Here is a 23,224-nt window from a genome sequence, read left to right as displayed (position 1 = left end):
TTTATATTCAAAATGGCTGCCAAGCTAAATTCATGCTCCCTCATTGAACGAAGAGCTGTTATAGAATTTTTTAATAGCTCAAGGTGTAAAAAAAACCAAGTGTCATACACAGTAGAATGAAAGAACAGTACATATAGAGAAAGATGTGTGCCACAAACAAGCTGCTAAACCATTATATAGCCACATGAGTAAGCGCTTCACTATTGATGAAACCGCCATTGAAGCAGTGCGTACATGGTTTAAAACCTCGCCGCCAGAATTTTATTCTCCAGGAATTTAGAGCCTTGTAGGAAGGTGGAAAAAATGTATAGAAAAGGAAAACTATTTTTAAAAAATTGTAAAGCTTTTTTTTTTTATAACAAAATGTTATGACAATGTTCCCACTACTCATTGAGTGAGCCTCGTATAAAATATTCTGAAAAAGACACAATTTAATCACAGCTGCTGGCAGATAAAATTGCTAACAGAGACTTATTGTGTAAACATAGCTGTGGTCAGAGCACTCTAATATCAGCAGCAGGATAACATAAGGTTTTAAGAGGAAAAATGGTGCTTACCTTGTGTAGGGTCTGGATTAAAATTCCATGGAGCAGTCACAATTTTGTCAGAAGCCATTTCTTCTGTCCAATACGCAAATTCAGGTAACTGCGCTGTAGAACCTCTAATGACAAAAAGAGAACTTACGATTTGCTGTCCATTGCACTGATATAAACAAACTACTAATACTGATACCACCTCCTACCACTGAATAACAGAGATGCGGTATAAGACTGTACAGAAAAGTTCATAACTTACATTGTTCAAAGTGGGATGCCGTACAAATGCCAGGGATCTTGCGACAGAAAAATGTGATGGAAGTAACGTCCGAGAAATCTTCCAAATCGGTAAAGTTTATCTCCAAAAAAGTATTCTAAGCTCTCAATAGTACGATAATTCTCAAACATTGGAAAAGGCATAGTTATGCTACAACCAAGCTTGACTACAAACAGCAACCAACCTCACTGCATAGCATAACTTTACCACAGTTGGTTATGTCAGATATTTTAACACAATCGATTAGGCTTCAAACAATGAACAAGTCTGCAAATAACAACAAATAACACAAATCTGTGTGTCATAGAAGTATGAGTAGATTTGAATATATTTAGAATTTAATTAATGCCATTTATTGCTTATAGTATAACACATTTAATACAGTGTTTTTCTATTACTCCAGCATTGGCTGCACGGCTTACTAACACCCAGCCAAAGATTTATCTACCCCTACCTCAGTAATAGCTTATAATTGACTCACAAATAGGATATCAAAAGATAATTAGAAGCTATTACAGTTTGACATAAATATGTCTATGTCCTTGAAACCCAATAAATTTGATACTTCCTAGGTTATTTTCTTTCATCATCCTCAAAAAACAAGCAAATTTTTTTCCTTTCTAGGTATCTGCTAGCTATCTACGCTTATGTTTATTGTTAATTGTTGCACTATGACACAAGCATTTCAGCAAAAAGATATCTCAACAGTAAAAATGAATGTTCTTGGCTAAGTGAGGAAATGTCAGGGCTAAACTCTTCAGGAAAGAGTTGTCAAAATACGGCGACCAATTTTAATTAGCAATTACTGATACCCAGACACCTTCTCTAATTCTGTTCAACACACATGGCTAACCATTATTGAAAAAAGGTCAATAGAACTAGCCTCATCTTGTTTGTTTTAGGTATAAGGCCATCTAATCAGGTTTCATCAAACACTAAAATGTTAATTTATTGTTAGTAATGGAATAGAGCAATGCATACTGAACTGCCATAACCCAGCTTTTACGTTTTAATGATTCATGTCCAGTTAATGAATTTTAAACAAAAACGGTTTTGTAGTTGGAACCCATCCAGCCCAATAACACTCTCCTACAGTTTAAACCAACTTTCTAACACTCATACATGTCTGTCATAAATGTCTTGCTGTTACAAAATGTACAAAAATAGAACTATTTGCCCTACAAAATGGCTTGTCTATAAAACTGCACCTATTGCTAACAAGCAAGTGATTGTATTCGCTTTCATAGATGCAACAACTACATCGTTTTCACACTTTGAAGATATCTCCATAGAAGCTGTTTTTCCTTCAAAAACATTGAGATGAGCTTCACAGTCCGAGACGATTGAGTGTCCCCCAATTTTACAACTTCTAGTAGGGCATCACACTGAAAGATTTGTAAACTAATTAATTTCCAAGAACATTTTACACAGCTATAAAACTATTCCAGTCGTTTATCGCTATCAATGTATAATGACAGCAATCCATGTAAGGATTTTTGTTACATTGAAAAGTTGAGTAGCAATCATTTCTGGTGATTTTATTTCATCCTCAAAGATCCTTTTTACATCTATTGCAGCCAAGCGATATGAATGACCATGGTAGCAACTACTACAGACGATTATTAATACAAATCGTATATTGCAGGCTGCAGCATGAATCTTCAAATATTACTGCTTCCATCTACCAGGGGATCCATTGTAGGACCTGCTCTTAAATGAATAAATATTATAAAAATTGTATTGTTTGGTTTAAATTGTTGCAGTGTTACATGTTTTAAACATGTATTAAACAATGTTTTTAAGGACCAATCCTCAAAGCATGAAAACACAGAATATATGTGCTAGCAATAAATCTTTGTTTATGTATTTAAAAATTTAACGGAAAACAGATCAACCAAATGAGTCATTGATGTAAAATTAAATTACAAGATGTGATTTCAATAATATTCTTATATCAGCTGGTAAATACTGATATATGAAACCTGTAGAATTGTTGCTTTAAACCTCCATTAATGTAGATGTGACAGTGAGGGTCTATTCAATTTTTCAAGCATGGAAACGTAGTTATTATTATCTTAGCCTTATTACCTTATCTGAATATGGGGACACCAAGAAGAAGCTGTTCGATGAGTTAAGGCCTGGCTACACATACAGATTAAATGCATCACTGACTCATTTCACCAGCATGTGTAAATGATAACAAGTGGTCAGCTAAATGCTAGTTAAAGTATTATTAACAACGATCTTTAAACAAAGGACTTTTTTAGCCACACAATAATTGATTTGCATTTAGCCAAGCTTGTTGTTTATTTAACCAATTCGTTACTGCATATATTATTAAAATGAATTTTTTATTCATTTGAAAATATGTTTATAAATAAGTGCAACTTTGATTATTATGGCTCAACAGCCTTTACAACCAGAAAATAAAGATAACTGACCATAGATTTGTTTCCTCATTTGAATTTCTCAACTCCTCACTTGACATGATGAATGAAGAATAAGCTGGTCGCAACACCTGGTCCAAGGGCCTCATCTTCCTACTAGTTTACCTTTTTACTAGCCCTGACTGACTTTTAATGCCAATCAATGACACATGCCTTGTACAGGTTTTGCAGTTATAGTCACAGAGCTGAATATCTATTCAACTAACTAAGAAATTTAATATTTTGAGCAATGCATTATCGCCGTGTAGTATTCTGTTGTAGGAGGCTTTCAGAAAAAACATGGAGGTAGCCTAATATTCCCAATAAAAACAAATTTTATCACTAGTACAAGTTTTTCTACTAGTACAAGTTTGTCTACTTTGTCATCCATCCAACTTTTTGAGTACGTATTGCTAAAGAATTTACGTCTATTGCTAAAGAATTTACGTCTATTGCTAAAGAATTTATGTCTATTGCTAAAGAATTTATGTCTATTAATACAAGCAACTTATCAAATATTATAAAAACTGCACCAAAGAATCTCCCATTTTAGCCGCATTAGAAATAAAACAAACCTATTTTCAGTTTTGCATTTTTATTAAGTATTGCACAATTAATAATTAAAAGGCATAGTTGTCAGCGTGCAACACTCAAAGCTCAACAGGTAGGTCAAGAGAAACAAATCTATCATTGGTTATCCATAAATCCAAAGAAGTCATTATTGTATTACGCTGTCAAGCCCCATTAATAACTCCAGCCATAATAATAGCCATTATTGTTCCTACTTTGGATAAGTATCAAAGCAATACATAGTGCTTGAAATTGATAGTCTAGACTACAAAATTATTATGTAATATCTTATGAGAAGCGTAAACTGACAATTCTGGAGACTATAATTAATTGCTGATGTTGCTGTGTGCACACTACTGAACACGCTGTGATCATACAGTTTTCCTAGCAAATTGTTGAAATCGCCATTTATAGGTAACCCCAAAGGAAAACAGAAAGATGGTGCGCCATAGCTCTTATGATAATTAAGCAGTTTTATAATCTTAATCAAAACATAGGTTTTTAGGAGCCAAAGAATTAGTACAAATTGTAATGTTATTGCAACAGGAAGCTAAGGAACAGTGAACCCCATCCCTATCCTTTACGATAAAAATATTTGTCATTTAGTAGTTTGATTTTCTACAGCCAAAACGTTGCTAGTTGATGCGATCTCCCCTCATACACAAATGTTTTTTCTCACAACGGCAAACGATGGAGTTATTTAAAAATTCTATACCTGGGATATGTCATGATTGCTTATGCAATTGTGATGCATTGACAAAGCTTTCCATGGCTACTATTAGAAATCAAATATGAATAGAATTTGGATTATTCTAGACTGAAAAATCTATTTTATCTGACATGGAGTGTGGTGAAGCTAACAATCTAATCAACGCATATTATTAGAATATCCAAAAGCTTTGCACACAATAAAAAATACTCTTTAGCATTAAGAGTAAGGGCGATTTCCCGTTTTGAAAAAACATGGATAAAAAAATTGCCAAAAGGTCATGTTTCGATGTTTGTTAATATGAAAATAATGTAAATGTGAATGACATTGCTAAAGAAACTAATCCACACTCTGATCAATTACTATGATGGCAATGAGATTTTAAGGCTGTAGTTGTGCGCTCTGGTGAAAAATAGCAAAGCTTTGGCTAATGCAGTTCGAGCTGCCGATCAACCTGATGATTAAGGTGACATGTGTTGGCTGTGTAAACTAATTGCGATACGACTTCCATTTTTAATCTCAGTTTACGGAAATCATGCTGCAATCATGTTGGTCTCGCCATGCCCCTTATATAGGAAAACTGGAGGTAGACTTGTCTGTAATGAATATCTAATGCACGTCTTAATGCTGCCTCATCTCTCGGTCTAACCCGACTCGGAGGATGCTCATGACTTTTATGCCAATCCTGCCTTTGATAGTGACTGTTCAACTTCTTGGGACAGTCATAATTCTTGCTGTTGTAATCTTGAGACTGTGTTGCTAATGCACCTCTGCAGCGATAATCAGAGTAACTGTAATCTGTAGCTTGATAATCGTAATCCCTGCAATTAACATCCTCTACAGGTTCATAAGGATATGACTCGTTTTGCTGATCAGAAGGGAGCTTTGAGTTTTTGTCTCTGCCAAGCTTCTCGTATTCACTCTTATTAGTCGAAACCCGATATGTATGAGCATGAGATTCCTCTATGCGATCGCTGCTCTTACCCTCTGGTGCAGAAAACGAGCTAGTTTCAAAAATCTGATTAGCCTTAGTTTTGCGATCTTCAAATGAATCTGTGTGATTAAAATGACGACAGACCTGAGGCTTATCATACACATTATTAGCAGAATTGTTGCAATTAACTAAACCGTCAATATCTTCACACTTAACAACCTTTCCTGTTGTATTACTCAAGGTGTCCACTGGCTCTGCCCTAGTTTCACAGAAGCTAGAAATATGAGAACTATGGCTACTAGAATGTGGTTCACACAAAGAAGCTTCACTATATATAGTTGTTTCCAGCATTTCTTTACACTTTTTAGGGTTTGCCAAAAACTTAGTGGCATCTTCTAGTTTAGCAAATGGTGGACGATGTGAGATTATTTCCAAAGGGTGGCTCTTAGCAGGCTGAGTAACCTCATCGGTTAGAGGGACAACAACATCTGATGTGGGCATTTCTTGCGTGTCTGAGTAGACATTCATATTTGTGCTATCTGTCAGTGTGACATCATCAGTAAATTGTTCATAGAGCTCTTTCATGCATTTATTACGATTCTGCTGTGTGATGTAATTGTATGATGCTATATCACCATCTACACTGTTCTGGCTAGCGTCGCACAACTTTGTATGATTATAAGCTTCAACACACTCATGTGGTCTTGTTAGATTTAGGGAACAGGTTTGATTCTGTGAGACCGTATGGTTGTGTAATTCTGAATTAGCCGGTATTTGTGAAATATCTTGATATGATTCCACGTCAGCAGGTGATTTCTGAGGGCCTTGGGATTTTGAATGCCCACCCAACGCTGCATCATCAAAGGTGCTAGGCACCACATGTTTGCTGCCATTTTGCAAAATTGTGTTGTCATCTGCTTTAGTCTGAGCACATGAGCTAGTTGTTACTTTAGTTGTTACTTCAGTCGCACTAGCAATACTCACTCCATTTCTGGTAGAAGGAACTGTAACTTTGTCAGTCACTATCTGAAATGTCTCAACTTGAACTGTCTTGCTGATTTCTATGCCCACGGTGCTTGGATTATGAATAAAGTCTGTCGGCAATTCCTCTGTGAAAGGTAAAAAACAAACACCTTGTACACATACATGCAGAACTACATATCACAAAACTATTTAATGCAGGATCACCTAAGTAACATATAAAGGTGACATGTTTTCATCACAGCCTGAGAATATGCGCCCAGTTCTCCAGGCCAATAGCAGCCGATTGTTGTATTTAAACAAGTCATTGTCGCGGTTACTTCCAGGAGACCAGCATGATTAATTACCTTGCATTTGACAGGCATCTGAACCTGTGTACTGAAAACTCCAAACTATGATGCTGGCAAAATTTATAAAATGATGCATACGAAATGTAAGAAGTAGGCAATCATAGGCCAACCTTAATGAAAGGGTGCACGACTCCTAGCATACCTGGTAAAGTCTGGATTGTTGTACCAATCTCTTCCGCTATGCTATCCAGCTTGCTTGACTCAGCTTCAGTATAGAGCGTGATAGCAGCACCATTAGAACCAAAACGACCGGCACGACCCACCCGGTGTAGGTAGGTCTCGCAATCATAAGGCAAGTCAAGGTTGATCACAAGATCTATTCGGTCGGCATCTATTCCTCTAGAGGTCTGTGATACATAAACTTATCTCATATATATTATAGCCTTAACTGATATATTACACTATACTCACTTGAGACAAATACTTATCGACAATAGTGTCAATGAGTGTTACAATTGTGATACTGTCTAACCTCACTTTTCGACCACAATTCATCTCAGAAGTGGAGAAGACAATTCATCTCTTCCTAACAATTTTCTGTTACAAATAATTTAAATAATTTTCAACTGTTCCAAAAACTGAAAAGCGATTTTAAACTATTTTTATATTGTTTCACACCATAAACAACCTATTGAAAGAAAAGGTAATATGTACATAAAAGTCACTGAATTTTCTATAATTACTCTATTAATACAAAAGGCTAGGCTGGTAATATATAACCGTTGCTGTAGCAGCTTCCCAAATTACTCCAAAATAAAACTACAATGACTGGTTCTCTAAGAATATGAAAGAAAAAACCGAATCTCACAAAGGAAAAAAGTGCCAGTTACTGTGATTCAAGTTGACAGATGAAACCAACCACTCAATTTGAGATAATGTTGGGCAGACTGTTCAATAAAACCAAAACTACACAAATACTTGTGACAATGAAAAACTCATCATATTCTGATTGTATGCACTACGCTACGGCATTAGATGCAATAAAATGTAACATCTTAAAGGTTGACTTGCAACAAAATTCACATTACAGTTATTTGGTATCAAAAGATTCACCATGTCTTACTCTGTTGTGTTGTAGGTGCAAAATATGTGAAAATGTGATTACAAGCTCTTGAAACCTAAAAAACGAAAAGCCGCCGTAGATTGGAATCAGTTTATTTCTCTGACTTTATTTCTCTCATGAAAGGCTCTCAGTGACTTCCCTTACCTAAAGATAATCTTAGCTTGTAGTTGGAATAGTTAAGGTTGCATATAAGAGTTCAACCTACTTAAGAAGGCATTTATTAGCAAAATAGAATGTGAACATATTTTCATGAAATATGTGGCAGCTGAGTAATAGATAAGACAGGGTGCTGCCAGCTGAGCAATAGATGTGACAGAGTGCTGCCAGCTGAGTAATAGATGTGACAGAGTGCTGTCAGCTGAGTAATAGATATGACAGAGTGCTGTCAGCTGAGTAATAGATGTGACAGAGTGCTGTCAGCTGAGCAATAGATGTGACAGAGTGCTGTCAGCTGAGCAATAGATGTGACAGAGTGCTGCCAGCTGAGTAATAGATGTGACAGAGTGCTGCCAACTGAGCAATACATGTGACAGACTACAGGATGCTGACAGGATTTGAAATGATGTACAGCTGACGGCTAAGTGGTTGAACAATAATGATCTTACGAGGTCAGTAGAGATGAGAATTCTACAGTCATAAGACTTCAGTCTGGTTATAGCCTTAATTCTCTCATCCTGCTCCTGGGATCCTGCAATATGGGCAGTGGGCCAGCCTCTTGAGACCATTAGTTTGCTTAAATTTTCGGCTCTACAAACAAGTGACAACGACAATCATGCCTAGGAGATACTGCCTTGAATGATAACCGACTTGCTTATTACATGTAATCATATGCAGGTTCACTTTACATAGACATAAAATTGCAATAATTGTTTCCCTTTGTACGGCCATAATACAGCTATCTACGAAAGTGGCTTTCAATGGAAGCGAATGCCGAGGGTTCCTAGTTTCTCTCACATGCAACAGAGACGGTTTGAGATCTCCACCAATGGTCTAGGGTAGAAAGGTTTTAAAGATAGAGAAATAACCTAGTAGGATGTATGCATATTAATAATAGTATAGTAAATTATACAGATTATAGAGCCTGTCCACATAAACTAAACTAAATTCAAGTTCAGTGATGTGTACACGCTTATTATTGATGCCATGTATATGTGCATGTTCGCTTTACCTTTTTTACATGAACTGCGAAATTTAATTCATTCCTATATGTATTATCAAAAGAGCCCCGTTTCAAAGTGCTACAAAAGTTAATACAAACTTGAGAAAGTTTATTTGTCCTTTGATGTCTGATGGCGAATACTAAATACGTCACCAATTCCAACCATTTAATATCTCACCGATTTTACAGGAAGAATATCTAAACATTTTGCGTGTGCTGTTTTTGTAATATTCAATGAAACATATGATAGAAACAGACAAATTCAAGTATTTTACTGACATTCGAGCTAACGCTATAATTGTATAATATAGCTGGTATTGATATACAGCGGCAGGTGTAGGACTTAAATACTTTAGCAATGCATTCCCAAAAAATTAGGCGCAAGAATGAACAACAATACCTACTTTTGTAGATACAATTTTGTCACGACTATTAGGCTATCTTAAACAAAGTTCGACACAAACAAACAATGTAGTAATAATTTTATTACTTATAGCATCAAGTTGTTTTAGTTAGCCAAGTTGATAGTCAGCTAAGCTACATAATCAGAACAGCCATAATCTCTATTAATCATTGATATGGGCTACTGCCTGTGCGGCAAGCTTGCTCAGTGAATTGCTCAGTGAGAAAATTACTCCTAATTACAAACTTTGTCGTTGTCAGACTTTTTGAAGCCTGGTACAGGCAGTTTAAATGTTGGTCAGGACATATATGCCTTCAGAAACGTGTAATCCCATGTATGCATAATGGGTTGACTAATGACTTCATAGCCTTAGAGCTGATCTAGATTCATGCGCCTAGAACAGCAGGTTTTGCACCAAAATTGAATAGGTCAAGGCCACCAGTTTTTGAAAATCTACATGTTATGCTTGTAACTAGAACTTAAATTGACTAGTGAATAGTTTTTGTATTCCTCATATACACAGCTGTGAGACTTAATAACAGATAAGATAAAGAGATGTTTTGAGCTATGCTTGTGATCTTTACACGCACGTCAATTTATCAAATGTTGTAACAGATGTTGTAACAGATGTTGAGAAACTTGAACTGTATCAGCAGTTGAGTTTGAGTTGTCTCTAGAAGTGTAATAGAATCAAATACATGTAGCTCAAATATTGGCAATTCTTTATAAAAACATTTTGACATCTTGGCATGTCTAAAAGTATGTTTCAAATTTGCAAACGCCATGTAATACTGCCAATGCCATTTGATTCTGTCAATCTTCACAATGGTTCAGCCTCAAATCATCCCATTTACAAAAAATGACAGCAGTATCTACTGTACTGATGCTCACACTCCAGTATTGTCAGTCTATCATCGCAACTGTCTACCATTGTCTGAACTGGGTTCAACATCATTATTGAGATTTACCACCCGACCTGTTCACTCTAAACCACATGTTCATCGTAAGCCAAGTACTCTAATCTGCGCACCCATGGTTGCTCATTTCCCTCTCAATGCGTGTGGCAATATGAAGTGACAGAATAGCCATGTATCGCCTCAACAAAGTAATAGGAAGATTCGTAGAAGGACAAAAAACAGGAAGGAAATGTTGCTTACCTGGTCATAAGGTTGGAGAATACTAGGCACTGTTGAAAATGACAATGAGAAAGTATCTCGGTCAGCGCTGCCACCTTGTTATCATAATTTGCACTCGGAAGGCTTCCAGTCGCCACTTTTATTTTGTATTGTCGCACACCTACTCGAATATATGATGAATTTAACCATTTCAGGCCAATTCCAGGAATATCCAGATTATCCCCAGCTATATTAGTCACCATTGCTATATTGTAATTCTGCGGCAATATTTAAAAATTACACATTCTAAGCTTCTAAATAAATACCAGTTTACGATAGGTTGGAGCTCGTAATTTAGACCAATAAGGCTTTTTCTCTTAAGTGAGTGTAAGAAACATCTACCGCATCAGCAAAACTTGAAGAATGTTTTCAGCAGTGTCATCATATTACAACTCGGCAGCTTTATCACCTTATCCCAAGCTCAAGATAAGCCTCAGGAGTAAATGTGATATTAAGATTTACACATAGGTGAGTACAAAACTTTGAATGAAGGCTGAGCAAGGCAGAAAACTTCTGCGTGTCTGCGCATATAAGCCTATCCTAGAATAACAGCCCTGAAGTCATCGAATTTATAATAATTTGCATATAAGCCATCCCTGTTAATCATAACACACCATATGTACCTATCAACGCAAAGGGTTGCAAGCGTAGTAAAAAGCGTTTCTGATTAGTGAGTAGCTGTATATTTAGCCTATTAAGTCTCCACCTAATGGAAACGAAACAATCATCTGTTTGTGTTGAGCCAATGAAAAACATGTTTGCAACCCTCGCTGCCTTTAGTTTCGCTTTGCTAAAACACGGTTTTATTGCTATTTCTTCGCGCTGATCAGACACATTACAGCTACGTAGGTTAGCAAATTGTAGATCAATGAACGTTTGATGATTATCTATTGGGCATTAGTAATAGTGACGGTGAGTATTTATTTTTGACAACAATAATAATAATGCCATAAACTATAGTAATAGTAATAACTCTTAACTCGTCCACCACAATAGTATGAAGAGGAAAAAAGTGCCCGGACTGATTCTGCAACATATTTGTGGCCTTTTTATGGCACCGGATGATGTACAAGTATATGCTAATTAGTTTGGTCAAATGCTATGACAACTTATATGCGGCAAAGTCAAATATTTGGTTTTACGGAATATTCATTTGTCTCCGTAAAAAATTATTTCGTAGCGAAAGAATTAATGATAGTGGTAACCATTCGAGTTGTTTTACTTTTATTAATCAAGTTCAGTTAATAAATGTTCGAGTTGTAGTTATGGAAATTAAGTTAGCATAATGCCATTTTGTTTGCTCTCAATCAGAGCGACACACATACGGTATAAGCCGGACAATTTAATTTGGTAAAAAATTGTTGTGTTCTGGAATCTGCATATATGCAAGGATACACCGTAATAACAATACTTTCTTTTATATGACCGAATCTGACTGTTGTGATAGTGGTTATTTTTGTGTGTTGAGTAAATTTTGATGTAGTATGATTTTATTCTCAATCAGTCTTACTACTTGCTGCTGAAATCGTGAATCTTGACAATAATAATTACTCAATAGCAGCTGAATACAATCAGCAGTCGACCAACCAAGGCTTGCATAATCAGAATTATTTCAGCTTGTAGTCTGGATCTTTCTATTTTTTTCACTGGTTATGTTAATAAATGTACCTGCAACCTTAACTAATAGTTTACCGAGTTGAGTTTGTTTTTTATGCTTTTAGTAGCTAGTGTTTTTACTAGTTCCGTGATATGAAGCAATTTTTTTCTTTTCCTTTCCTTTTTTTATTTTTCTCATAAAAAGTTTCTTAGCTTTTACATAACTACATTATTTGAATACCGAAATATAGCTTAAGATGTCTTCTTCCTGAATAAAAGATATAATTTGAATAAAATTGAAATAAAAGGAGATACAGACAATTTAGTAACGCTGAAAATATTACTTATGAACAGCTAATTGATTAAATGGGCATGGATTAGTGCTGGGCACGGGTAGTAATACTCGTTGAACTCGCGGGTTTATCTTCTCTCTAGTATCGGGTAATAGAGATTTCGGGTATTCCGGCCCTTCGGGTTCGGGTTTTGGCTTTCGAGTTCGGGTTTTGGTACACGGAACCGTCAGGTAGTGTGAACAAAAACTCGGTCTATTGCACCCTGCGCTCTTAGTCTGGGGCCACAGGGCATTTCTGTGTCATTTTTGCTAAGGAGGCACGACAATGGGGTATAACGAGTCTTTAATTTAATAGATAGAATAAAGCATCTCATACCTTATTTACCATACCTACCGGAGATAATGTAGTCAAGCAGTGATTACTTGTCATTAAAAGGTGAGTAGAAAATTTAATACTTAAATCAAATTTTATTTGCACAATTAGCCAAATCGGCTTCGTAAACAAATCTATGCCTTTTTTAATACGGCGCGTGTTTGCTTTCACCGATAACAACTAGGTCCTTAGTCTGTTTCTGCTATCGCCTTGTTAGAAACTGTCATCAGCGTTGGTAGTAGCAGTGAAAATTTAATAACTCTGTTTAAATCGATTACAAAAGCTAGCTATTATGGATTACATAATTCATTATAACCAAGTTTTACTAAGCCAACAAGCCTTACTAACAGAAAAAGCCGATAATGTAAAGTTTTTATGAGATTTGGAGCACCATCTACAAAAAAATCAGAGAGGTCCATAGAACATGCTTAAGTATTAAGCTACCATAGACCCTATCTTCTGCCACCTGTTGACACGAAAATTCCCTGTGGCGCCAGACTATCTTGACTGTTTAACAATCCGCCTGTTAACGCTGCGAGTACGAATGTCAGTCGATAAAAACTGGGAAAAATGATACATAAATTGGAAAGAAACATAATTGCTTTGTAAATTTGAAGATATATCTGTTTAGAAAATTTAAACATAAAATCCATATCAACAAACCCGATACCCGAAAAACCCGTAGGCAAAGAAATACCCGAGCCTAGCACTACTAGCTACCCGATACTCAAAAAACGCGAACAGAAGGGGGCGGGTTTAAACCCGTTGACCAAGAGGTACTCGTGCCCAGAGCCATATAGTTTCACAGAGTCCCGTGACCAAAAGCCGGAAACAAAAACGCTTGATTCCAAACAAACCCGATCGACATACTGATCTCTAATGGAATATTCTTACCTCGCTCTCAACATCTCACTCTTTTGCATTTACTTTATTTTATTACAAAAAATCATTTGTCGTTTCTTGTAGGAAAATTTGTCTTCTTTCAAATGGTGTATAATACAATAATCAATTTCAGAGCGACTGCCAATGGGAGTAATTTTTGTTGGTTAGTGTTGCGGCATCTCCATTATAACTTATATAAAACAATCGTGGGCGCGGCCTATTTGTTTGGAGCCGTGCGAGCTCCGATATGCGCATCCGTTAGCAGCAAAACTCTGTGAAATTATTCAGCTCTGTACTGTCAGAGTCATATAGCTTTAAAAAGTCTTGCGACCAAAACCGGAAACAAAAACGTCCGATTCCAAACAAACCCGATCGACATACTGATCTCTAATGGAATATTCATACCTCGCTGTCAATACCGCTCTTTTTTGCATTTACTTTACGTTTTTACAAAAACGTTATTAGCAGCTTTTTGTAGGAAATTTTGTTTTCTTTCAAATGGTTCATAATACAACAATCAATTGTAAAGTGACTGCTAATGGGAGTAGTTTTTGTTGATTAATGTTGCGGCTTCTCCATTATAACTTATATAAAAATAGTAGGCGTGGCCTGTTTGTTTGGAATCGAGCGAGCTCCCGTATACGCTTCTGCTGGTCGCGGGACTCTGTGAAACTATACCACACTGCTCGTGCCCAGCACTAGCATGGATGCTTGCAAGAGTCACTCAAATAGCCAACTACGGTGGTCTACGGCTCTACGCAGTCAAGCGTATGCGCAATTGCTTTAGTAGTATTAAGAAAGTGGATGGTTATTAGGTATGAAGCATCGGTGGTTCAGTGGTAGAATTCTCGCCTGCCACGCGGGAGGCCCGGGTTCGATTCCCGGCCGATGCATTTTGCAAATGCAGATTTTTTGTTTTCAGTTTTTTAGTTTATTTGTTTACGACTTCAAATAGCTACCTTAACGTTAGGCTTGCAACAAAATTCACATTACAGTTATTTGGTATCAAAAGATTCACTATGTCTTACTCCGCTGTGTTGTAGGTGCAAAATATGTGGAAATGTGATTACAAGCTCCTACAAGCTTAAAAACGAACAGTTACTCACCGCCATCACGACACTGCTGTAGATTAGAATCTCTTTCCAAAACGGCTCAAATGGGACGTAATTGAACAAGATGGCTTCTGTTTACACTTTCATGCAACCTCAATCGTCAAAATACTTTTACAAATATACTTCACGCATTCAATAAAACCATGTCTATTGTTCTTATGCGTCTATTTCATCATCATTGTAATGCTATCATTTTGAGCACTGATATCTCAAACCTGCCTTAAAAATTTGTTTAGTTTTTTAACCTTAGCTCGAAGGCGTACATATCGTTGTCTGATAATCATGATGAGCCTGTTGGTCACCTGTGATAATCGAAAAATGCTGCAGAAATTATTTGCGAAGTATTGGGTCACATGATCAGATTACGACTAGACGATTAGACCAAACCGAAACAAAACTGTAAACTAGCGAGCATCTATATTTGATAAGGGCTCCTCCGTAAAACCCGAAGTGTTTGTCATAAACTAGTGCTATGATACGTTTTATATTGAGCCTTTTATTGGCTTTTCAATTCACGTGAGAAAATCACGTGTCAAAACAATAACCAAATGAAATAACTACGTCAGAGAAATAAGCTGATTCCGATATATGGCGGTTTCGTGATGGCGGCGATTAACTGTTCATTTTTGAGCTCTTAAGAGCTCGTAATCACATTTCCAGATATTTTGCAGCTACAACACAGCAGAGTAAAACATGGTGAATCTTTTGATACCAAATAACTGTAATGTGAATTTTGTTGCAAGTAAACCTTTAACGCATGTGGATTTTCAACTTATCAATTTCAAATTTTTTCAAAATTTCAACTCAATTAAATTTTTTTATTCTACTACTTTACCTTTTCTGCAATGATGAATGAACGAGGTCTACAAGTCATATACGTATTCAAACCTCTACCGACAAATGCCTTAATAAATTTTTCAAAACAACATGAAATTTTAGTAAATGTTTGAATTTATACCCTCTCAGAGTTTCATAGTTTTGTAAGTGCAAGTGAAGAGGCTAGCGAAAATGAAAATAAATCAAAAATGGCAGTAAATAAACCATATACAATATATTGGTTTAAACTTCCTCAAGGTTATATGGGCGAACACGAAACTGCTCATCTCCACCACCACTTCTGGCTTTAAACCCACACATAGGCTCATAGCCAAGCCTACACTTATGCATGCATGACCTAAGGTAAAAAACAATAAATGCTTGGTTTTATTCTTATTACTTTCTTTGTTCCGTCATTCACATATAATTTTGTTAATTTTCTAATTAGTTTTTTACATAATTTTGTATGAGGTTTTAATTTTAATGCAATTTTAATTAACTGTAATATCATAAGTTGCCTCAAGTAGCGGAGTTATTGCAAATTCTTGGCTTTAGAAAAAAATTAAATTATTTATAGTATGTTCTTATATAAATATTTGCTCCAACGTAATGGTTTTAACACATAATGCAAATGTTAAATAAAACTTTTGTAGAGATTTGGCTGCATATAACTCTATATAATTTGCCAAAAAAGCTTTGAAAATGAATTATTAATCAAAAACACAGCATAAGTTTCATAACTCCCACACTATCTTGACATGGATCTCCAATTTTGCACACTAGTGCTTACACCTACCAAGTAAAACCGGATCATTTGAGTTGAGGCGAACAAATGTTGGATTATGCATGTAGTTGCACAAGTGCTGTACAACTTCCTCCTTATATGTCGCTGAGGCAGCAATCATCTGCTTGCTTTCTGGGAGGCCCGAGTATATCCAGCTGAAAGTAGATAAACACAAAACCGTAATAGGTTGTTCTCAACACTAGTAATCAATTCTTACCTAAAACACCAAATACATGGAAACCAAAAAATGACCAGAAAAAATTGTGATGCTGCAATCATAGTAATACTGTCTATTATAGTCTAAGCTTTTACAAAACAATGTTACATCGAAGAATCAGTTGATTAACATTTGAAGGAGCACTAAAGAATGGCCTACTAACAGTAACATAGTACTGACAGTAACATGACCTGCGTCGAGAAATGCAGTTAAATGAAGTTTCATCATGTGCAGCAGAATTGTGTCACTACAGTTCTTTAGTACGCTTATAGCGTTCCGGAGTGACAAAAGTTGTTAAAAAAAGACAACACCACCATAAAGTTACCCCACGGACAACATAATTTGACATAATCATCGTCTTAAGACAACTGCTCCGACAGGAGAAATGCCTTCTGAATCACTGCTCCTTTTAAAAAAATGAAGTTCTGAAATAACAAATTTTTATTTAATAGATTTTTTGAAAACAATTTTTAATGCAATAAAATAGTAACTAGCTTAATAAATGGATGTCCTCAAAGTAATATATCGGAACAATTAGACGGAATAAATTGAACTGTACAACGCAATGTTGACATTGAAATCATGTTGCTACTGATCATTGGCTATGCCTTAACCTTATATCGACCAAAATTTGACTATAGAAATACGTAGCACTAGTTGACACACTAACGCTTCACGGACATAACATCATCACGCTTAAACCCATTGATCAAAGAGCCATAAAATGTAGCCAGAGAGGAGGGAGATTCAAAATCGTTTAAATTGCATAAAACAGTTGTGGATGAGCCAAAATTTTATTCCCAGGTGTATGCTATCATTTATGTCTGGCCCACAGAAAGGTTGATAAGTATTCTAGTAGCTATACCGGTTTGCGTGTGTTTTACACTAGTGTCATTGGCAAATTCAAAGAGCAGTAAAATCATTTAGTATAGGGTAATTATATAAAATTTTATGACACACGTTGTTAACTCTAGTGGAGCAGGGTTGATATGAACAGTCATCTGCGGTGAATTGGGTTTTTGATAGCATGCCCTACACATTCAGGGATGAATCTCAGAAATCATGACCCACCATCACTTGTATAGTTTCACTAATTATTCTTTTACATTATTATGGCTGCTAATGTGAAAAACATTCCAGATAAAGTGGGAGGATAGAAGGCTGAAACAAGTCAGTCGATTTATTGCATGTTTCTCTGCATTACAATAAACAATCTTGATTTGCACAGATTTGTTGAGCTTTATATGAAGCTATAAAAGACAAAAAATTATATATATCTTGGGACAGCCTCAAGTTGAGGACATACAGAATACATCATAAACCTACATACTTAATCTGATCCTGAAAGCTTGCCTCCAGCAATTTGTCAGCCTCATCCAATACAAACAGACGCACAGAGCTTGTAACAAGAGCGGATAACTCCATTAGTTGTTTCACACGACCTGTAATATTGTTACTATTGACCCCATACATCTATTACTATGTATTATGCTGATCATGACTCAGTCAATACCTAATTGTGGTTCTGGCACCTCTAAAACTGTAGACTGTCTTGCAAGAAAATATTTAACAAACAGAAATTATTGTAATAATATTTTATTACAATAACAAATATTGAATAAATGTATGTTGATATGAACATGAAATAAATTTAATGGATACTGAGATAGAGTAAATTTTGACATGCAAAATTGACTTGTTCCAATATTTGCTTGCTTCCTATGTCAATACCATTGTTAGTAAGAGCAAAGATTCTAACAAAAATCATCTGCATTTTGTTCAACTCCTTCCACAGCCACAGAAAAATTGCCAATAACTACTTCAGATTATTATATATAGTATTACAACAAAAACAATTAACTAAACTATGTAATAAACTACATCAAAAAAAATTTAACTACCTTAAAACCTCTAATTGAACGCCCACCTCTAATTGAACGCCCACTTCTAATTGAACGCCACCTCTGAATGACAGCTCTTTGTTCAAAAATGAAGCTACCTACCTGGGGTACCTATAACGATGTGTGCCTTGTTCACGCTCCCCTTATCCTCCTTAACAGAGAGACCTCCAATAGAACAGTGGCAGGTCAAACCAGGTACAGCCCTCCCTATACTTTTCACTACCTCCTCCACCTGCAGAGCTATTTCTCGAGTCGGCGTAAGCATCAGAACCTAATAAAGAATAACTGACAATACAACCATCAGCCTTACTCACCAAATGAGTTTCCTACAGTAAGTCATATGAATGGTCATTTCTACAGAAAACCTAGACTAATAAGTAATAATGCTATTACATGCAGACATATTTATGTACTTGCCCAACCATGATATCCATTTTTCCTTCAGACAAATATGTTTCATAACCTGATAGACACCAATGAGCTCGAAATACTAGCAGTAGAATAATTGTTAATATGACTTGACATGCTTGAGCCATCTTTGCATACATCAAACGTTTCATAATAAATATCTATATACAGTTAGATAAAAAATTTAAAAGAGGAACAAGTGTCAACAACAACAAAAAATTTGAGTTGCTTGTCAAAATGATTAATCATTTTGAGGCTAGAATATGCATATAGAAATGCTAAATAACCCCTCGTAAATGTTACACTCAACCCAATCAGTTATTGCAAAAAATCTTTGAAATTCTGGTCAAAGGATGTCCTTAACAATACAAATTTATTTGATAAGATGGCCCACGACATAAGTTAAAAAAATTCCAACTTTGATTCATGTCTCAGCAGATATCCAGCCAAAGAGCATTACACTATGTTACACTTATTAATGTTCAAAACAAGAAGTTGCGCTTATACCAGTAGTTCTATTAATTAATAAAAAATGAAGTCTTTTTTGTCTTCATCTAATCAACTAGTCACCTCGCTGTATCAAATTAAAGTCTTTGACTCAGCCAATGGATCATCATGGATGTTGTCCCCTCGATTATGATGGAACCATCAAAAACAGATACCAAGTTCTACTGCTAGGATGTTCCCATAGCACTTTAAACATTAATTAATAACATTTTATTCGATACGCTTTTCCTATAGCAGCCCTATTTTTTGCATCATACAAAATCGCCTGAATACAAAATCACGTTACAGATTACAAACAGCATTTCTGATAAGGAGTTAAAGAAATCCGAAGGGTTTTGTTTGACAAATTGAGGCAACAGTTTGGTAAATTGATTGGGAATATTCGAGTATTCTATTCAAGCAAATGTAATTAATGTTATGATGTGAGATTAAGAATTGTCTTCCCTCTGATACTAACTAAATTAGAAAAGTGCAGAAAACTCTTTATGTTGCATTTAACTAGTCTGTTTGAATCAATAATCATTCAGTTCAAGAAGTCAATGAGCAAAAATCGCTAGCCTGCTAAAAGTCTAGTTTTATAGTAAGGGTATGAATTTGAATTCGACACTTGATTATGAACCAAATGCAATCAGTGTTTTAGAAAGAGTTGACACACAAATTATTCATTAAATCTAATCAAGTAATAAATTTACGTTATAATATTAAGTTTAAGTTATAATATTATAATAGTAATAATATTATAACTTTTATGAATCTGTAAGTCATCTTCAAAGAAATTGCTCGTTACATGACAAAAGTAATTTAAACTAATCTTATTGGTGATAACAAATTTGGAGCTAGGTAACACACACCTGTTGAAGCACTTTACCAGGTAAACTCTAGGAATATTTCTAAAATTAATACAACTAGGAACTAGCATTTCAGTTATATGCAACCAACATATTATAACACTAGAAATTCCACTGTCATACAGCCCACGACCACAGTGATAATGAAAAAAAGAAAGGGTACTGTTGGTTGTTGAAAAAGTAGTTCTCAGCAGGAATTGACAGAGTATAATGTAAATGAGACTTGTTTGAAATAGAAATGTTCTAGAAATAGCTTGAAAAGCTTGGTTTAATACAATAATAAATCACACCTAATCACACAAACAATCACACCTAATCTACTACTATCTCAAACTTGTTTTACAACGATAAAAAAATATTAATTTAAGCTGTAGGCCTAACCTACTGTAATGTATGTATTTTACCAACAACGATAAGGAAATGTTTATTATAACTCTGAAATGCAAAAGTAGAAGTTAAATGGCAAGCTACTGTGTACTATACACAGTTTGAAAGTTGGTTGCGTTGAATGTAGAATGGTTTTGATAGCGATCTTTAACAGAAAGCATGTATGAGCGTTCACGTGTCTGAAAGTTTTCTGCAAACTGCAGCAACTAAAATAAAAAATGTTCTCGTCATAAAGGGGCGTTGTAGTTCGGCCCTAGCTTGTACATAAGTTGTAAATATTTTCGGCTAACGTTTTAAATAATGAAACCTTCGGTGATTGGACAAAAAACATAGGCTGATAAACTGTGTAGCACAATTTCGTACGTGTAATTCGGCCTATGCCTCAAACGGTCTACGTTCATTACAGAAACCTTGGAATAAATTCGATTACAAGTAAACAATGCCATAGACTGGTGAAATGAGCACGGGTTTCTTGTGAAATGCGCACTGCTAAATAGTTATACCACCTATCGCACGGCTTTATTGGCGTATCGTAAGCTGGTCTCAACTTTTATTAAACCAAGCTTTTCAAGTGCTTTGTGGCAATTTTCGTCCAAATTAATATGTCTATTTGAGTGTAATCCGATCAGATGGGTAAGTTTTAAGATAATGCCGACGGTTTACAAAGACTTGATAACACATTTAAATAGGTTTAAATGTGTTTTGTATCGTTATTATACTTTAACGACTCTACAAAACGATGGTTAAATTTGTTGATGAGATTTTAAAACAAGGGTTCGTCTCATTGTTGATGAATAATTTTCGTAAGTTGTGTGCACATGCATTTATCATAAAAACTCCCACACTTCGCATCCGCTCGTTTGGTCGTGGGAAAATTTCTACGAAAAAATGCAATAGTATATACATACTAACCTGATATACTTTATCCCGATAACCTGATACCATTACTTGTATAAACAATTTTATACAATTTGCAGAATACCCGTACATGTGGTACCAAAGGCGAGGATTGTCTTTAGAGGATTATACTAAAAGTGCTAAAGGTTGTTTATTGACTAGTTTTTTGCTTATTCCATATGAGCAGAAAAAGAGCTATATAAAAAAAACAACTGCCTGATATGACAGTGTGGAAGGTGGCAAACAAATTCTACATACATGTATCTTAGTTACAGTAAGGTGACAGATCAAAACAACTCAGACAAATAGTGACACACACACACACACACACACACACACCCATAACAGATATTGAAAGACTTTTGCGCTGATGAAGGTTCAGGAGTTGAATACTCACCTGAGGACTCTTCACATCAATGTTGACGGACTCTAAGGCTATGATGGTGAAAACGCATGTCTTACCGGTGCCGGACTTTGCTTGTACAACAAGGTCTAAAACAGAGACTAGCTGGTAGCCATAAAAAGTAAATGTAGTTATGAGCACGAAGGCTACTCATGCTTTATTAGTGGCAGTAACTAGTACGAAGTAACGCATTAGATGGGTAAATTGCTTAACAACTCACAGAACAGACCTACACTGAATGAATAATTTTTGTCATTAAATTGTTGGTTCACACAATAAATACAAATATACAAATCCCTTATAACTGTGGGAAATGAAAAAGTGCATATGATGTTACCAAACTAGATAGGCAATAGCATATAACCAACCAAGCAGTCAACCACAAAATAAAACCACAATTTGACAAATCAAGTAGATTTTTGAAGGCAATAACTCAGTAGCAACTTAGACTGAAGTTAATTGCATGTATTAGCTGTTTTATAGCATTGAGCGGCTATATAAAATCAGGCAACTTTGATCTATGATAAAGGCTTGTTCCGCCTGTCTAAACATTGGTTTGACCAGAGAGCTTACCTAAACCACATCTACCATATGGAATAGAGGCTAGTTGTATGGGGGATGGCTTTTCAAATCCTGACTCACTCAATCCTTTCAAGAGTAGTGGACCAAGTCCAAGGCTATGAAATGACAAATCCTCATCCAACCGAATATCTTCTGTTCTTGGCTTCTGGCTAACCTGGTGGCCAATTTTAGGCGGAGTGGCGGAAGCAACTGTATCAGAACTTGTGGTTGTGTCAGGCTGCATCTCTCTAGCATTCAAAAATAATATCTATTCATTGAAAATCAATTGCAAGAATTGCAATCAATCCTACAGAATTTCAACAACCATAACTCTTGGGTAAAACTAATTTTGTAGTATTATTTACTAGTATAACACAAAAAGCATTACATTGTGAATGTAAAAATCAACAGCAGGAATGCGAGAGGCTAAATTACAATAGAAAGTGGCTACTCACTGAAATATGACAAGCAAAAATTGACCATTTATCAATGAACAGAAAAGGTAATTTCAGTTGATCATATTATAGGTCAACAGTAACAGGAAGTAAACACAAACATGACACTAGTCTGTTAACCTTACGACTAACAAGTATTTTTAAGACTAATAGAAAAGGGGGCTACACTTGACAATATCAATGATTGGAGGCTAACTGTCAT

General features: G+C 35.6%; 1 protein-coding gene and 1 non-coding gene across 2 annotated transcripts; one reads left to right on the top strand and one right to left on the bottom strand.

Annotated features, from left to right (window-relative positions):
• Window positions 1–4,318: 4,318 nt before the first annotated feature.
• On the bottom strand, window positions 4,319–22,811 carry LOC137394041 (probable ATP-dependent RNA helicase DDX20). Its single transcript, XM_068080759.1, has 9 exons — window positions 22,580–22,811; window positions 22,001–22,095; window positions 18,659–18,827; window positions 17,986–18,097; window positions 16,451–16,593; window positions 10,566–10,704; window positions 8,452–8,593; window positions 6,926–7,130; window positions 4,319–6,561 (listed from the first exon to the last, which is right to left on the bottom strand). The coding sequence occupies exons 1-9, from the start codon at window positions 22,809–22,811 to the stop codon at window positions 5,063–5,065; spliced, it is 2,736 nt and encodes a 911-aa protein (XP_067936860.1). The 3' UTR covers window positions 4,319–5,062.
• Window positions 14,549–14,619, top strand: Trnag-gcc (transfer RNA glycine (anticodon GCC)). The gene has a single exon. It is a non-coding gene; the product is annotated as a tRNA-Gly (tRNA).
• Window positions 22,812–23,224: the final 413 nt, after the last annotated feature.

The sequence above is a fragment of the Watersipora subatra genome, chromosome 4 (genome assembly GCF_963576615.1).
Source record: "Watersipora subatra chromosome 4, tzWatSuba1.1, whole genome shotgun sequence".
NCBI classification, from domain to species: domain Eukaryota; kingdom Metazoa; phylum Bryozoa; class Gymnolaemata; order Cheilostomatida; family Watersiporidae; genus Watersipora; species Watersipora subatra.
Note: the sequence above shows the minus strand (reverse complement) of the source record. Positions and strands in the feature narration are given on the sequence as shown.

What these genes read in the sequence shown, in the direction of transcription:
- LOC137394041 (XM_068080759.1), bottom strand. Translation starts at nt 22,811, where the DNA reads ATGCAGCCTGACACAACCACAAGTTCTGATACAGTTGCTTCCGCCACT. An exon ending in ATATGGTAGATGTGGTTTAG is followed by an intron (nt 22,096 to 22,579) that starts GTAAGCTCTCTG and finishes TCTCTGTTTTAG; the next exon opens with ACCTTGTTGTACAAGCAAAG. An exon ending in AGCTTTCAGGATCAGATTAA is followed by an intron (nt 16,594 to 17,985) that starts GTATGTAGGTTT and finishes ATCTACTTTCAG; the next exon opens with CTGGATATACTCGGGCCTCC.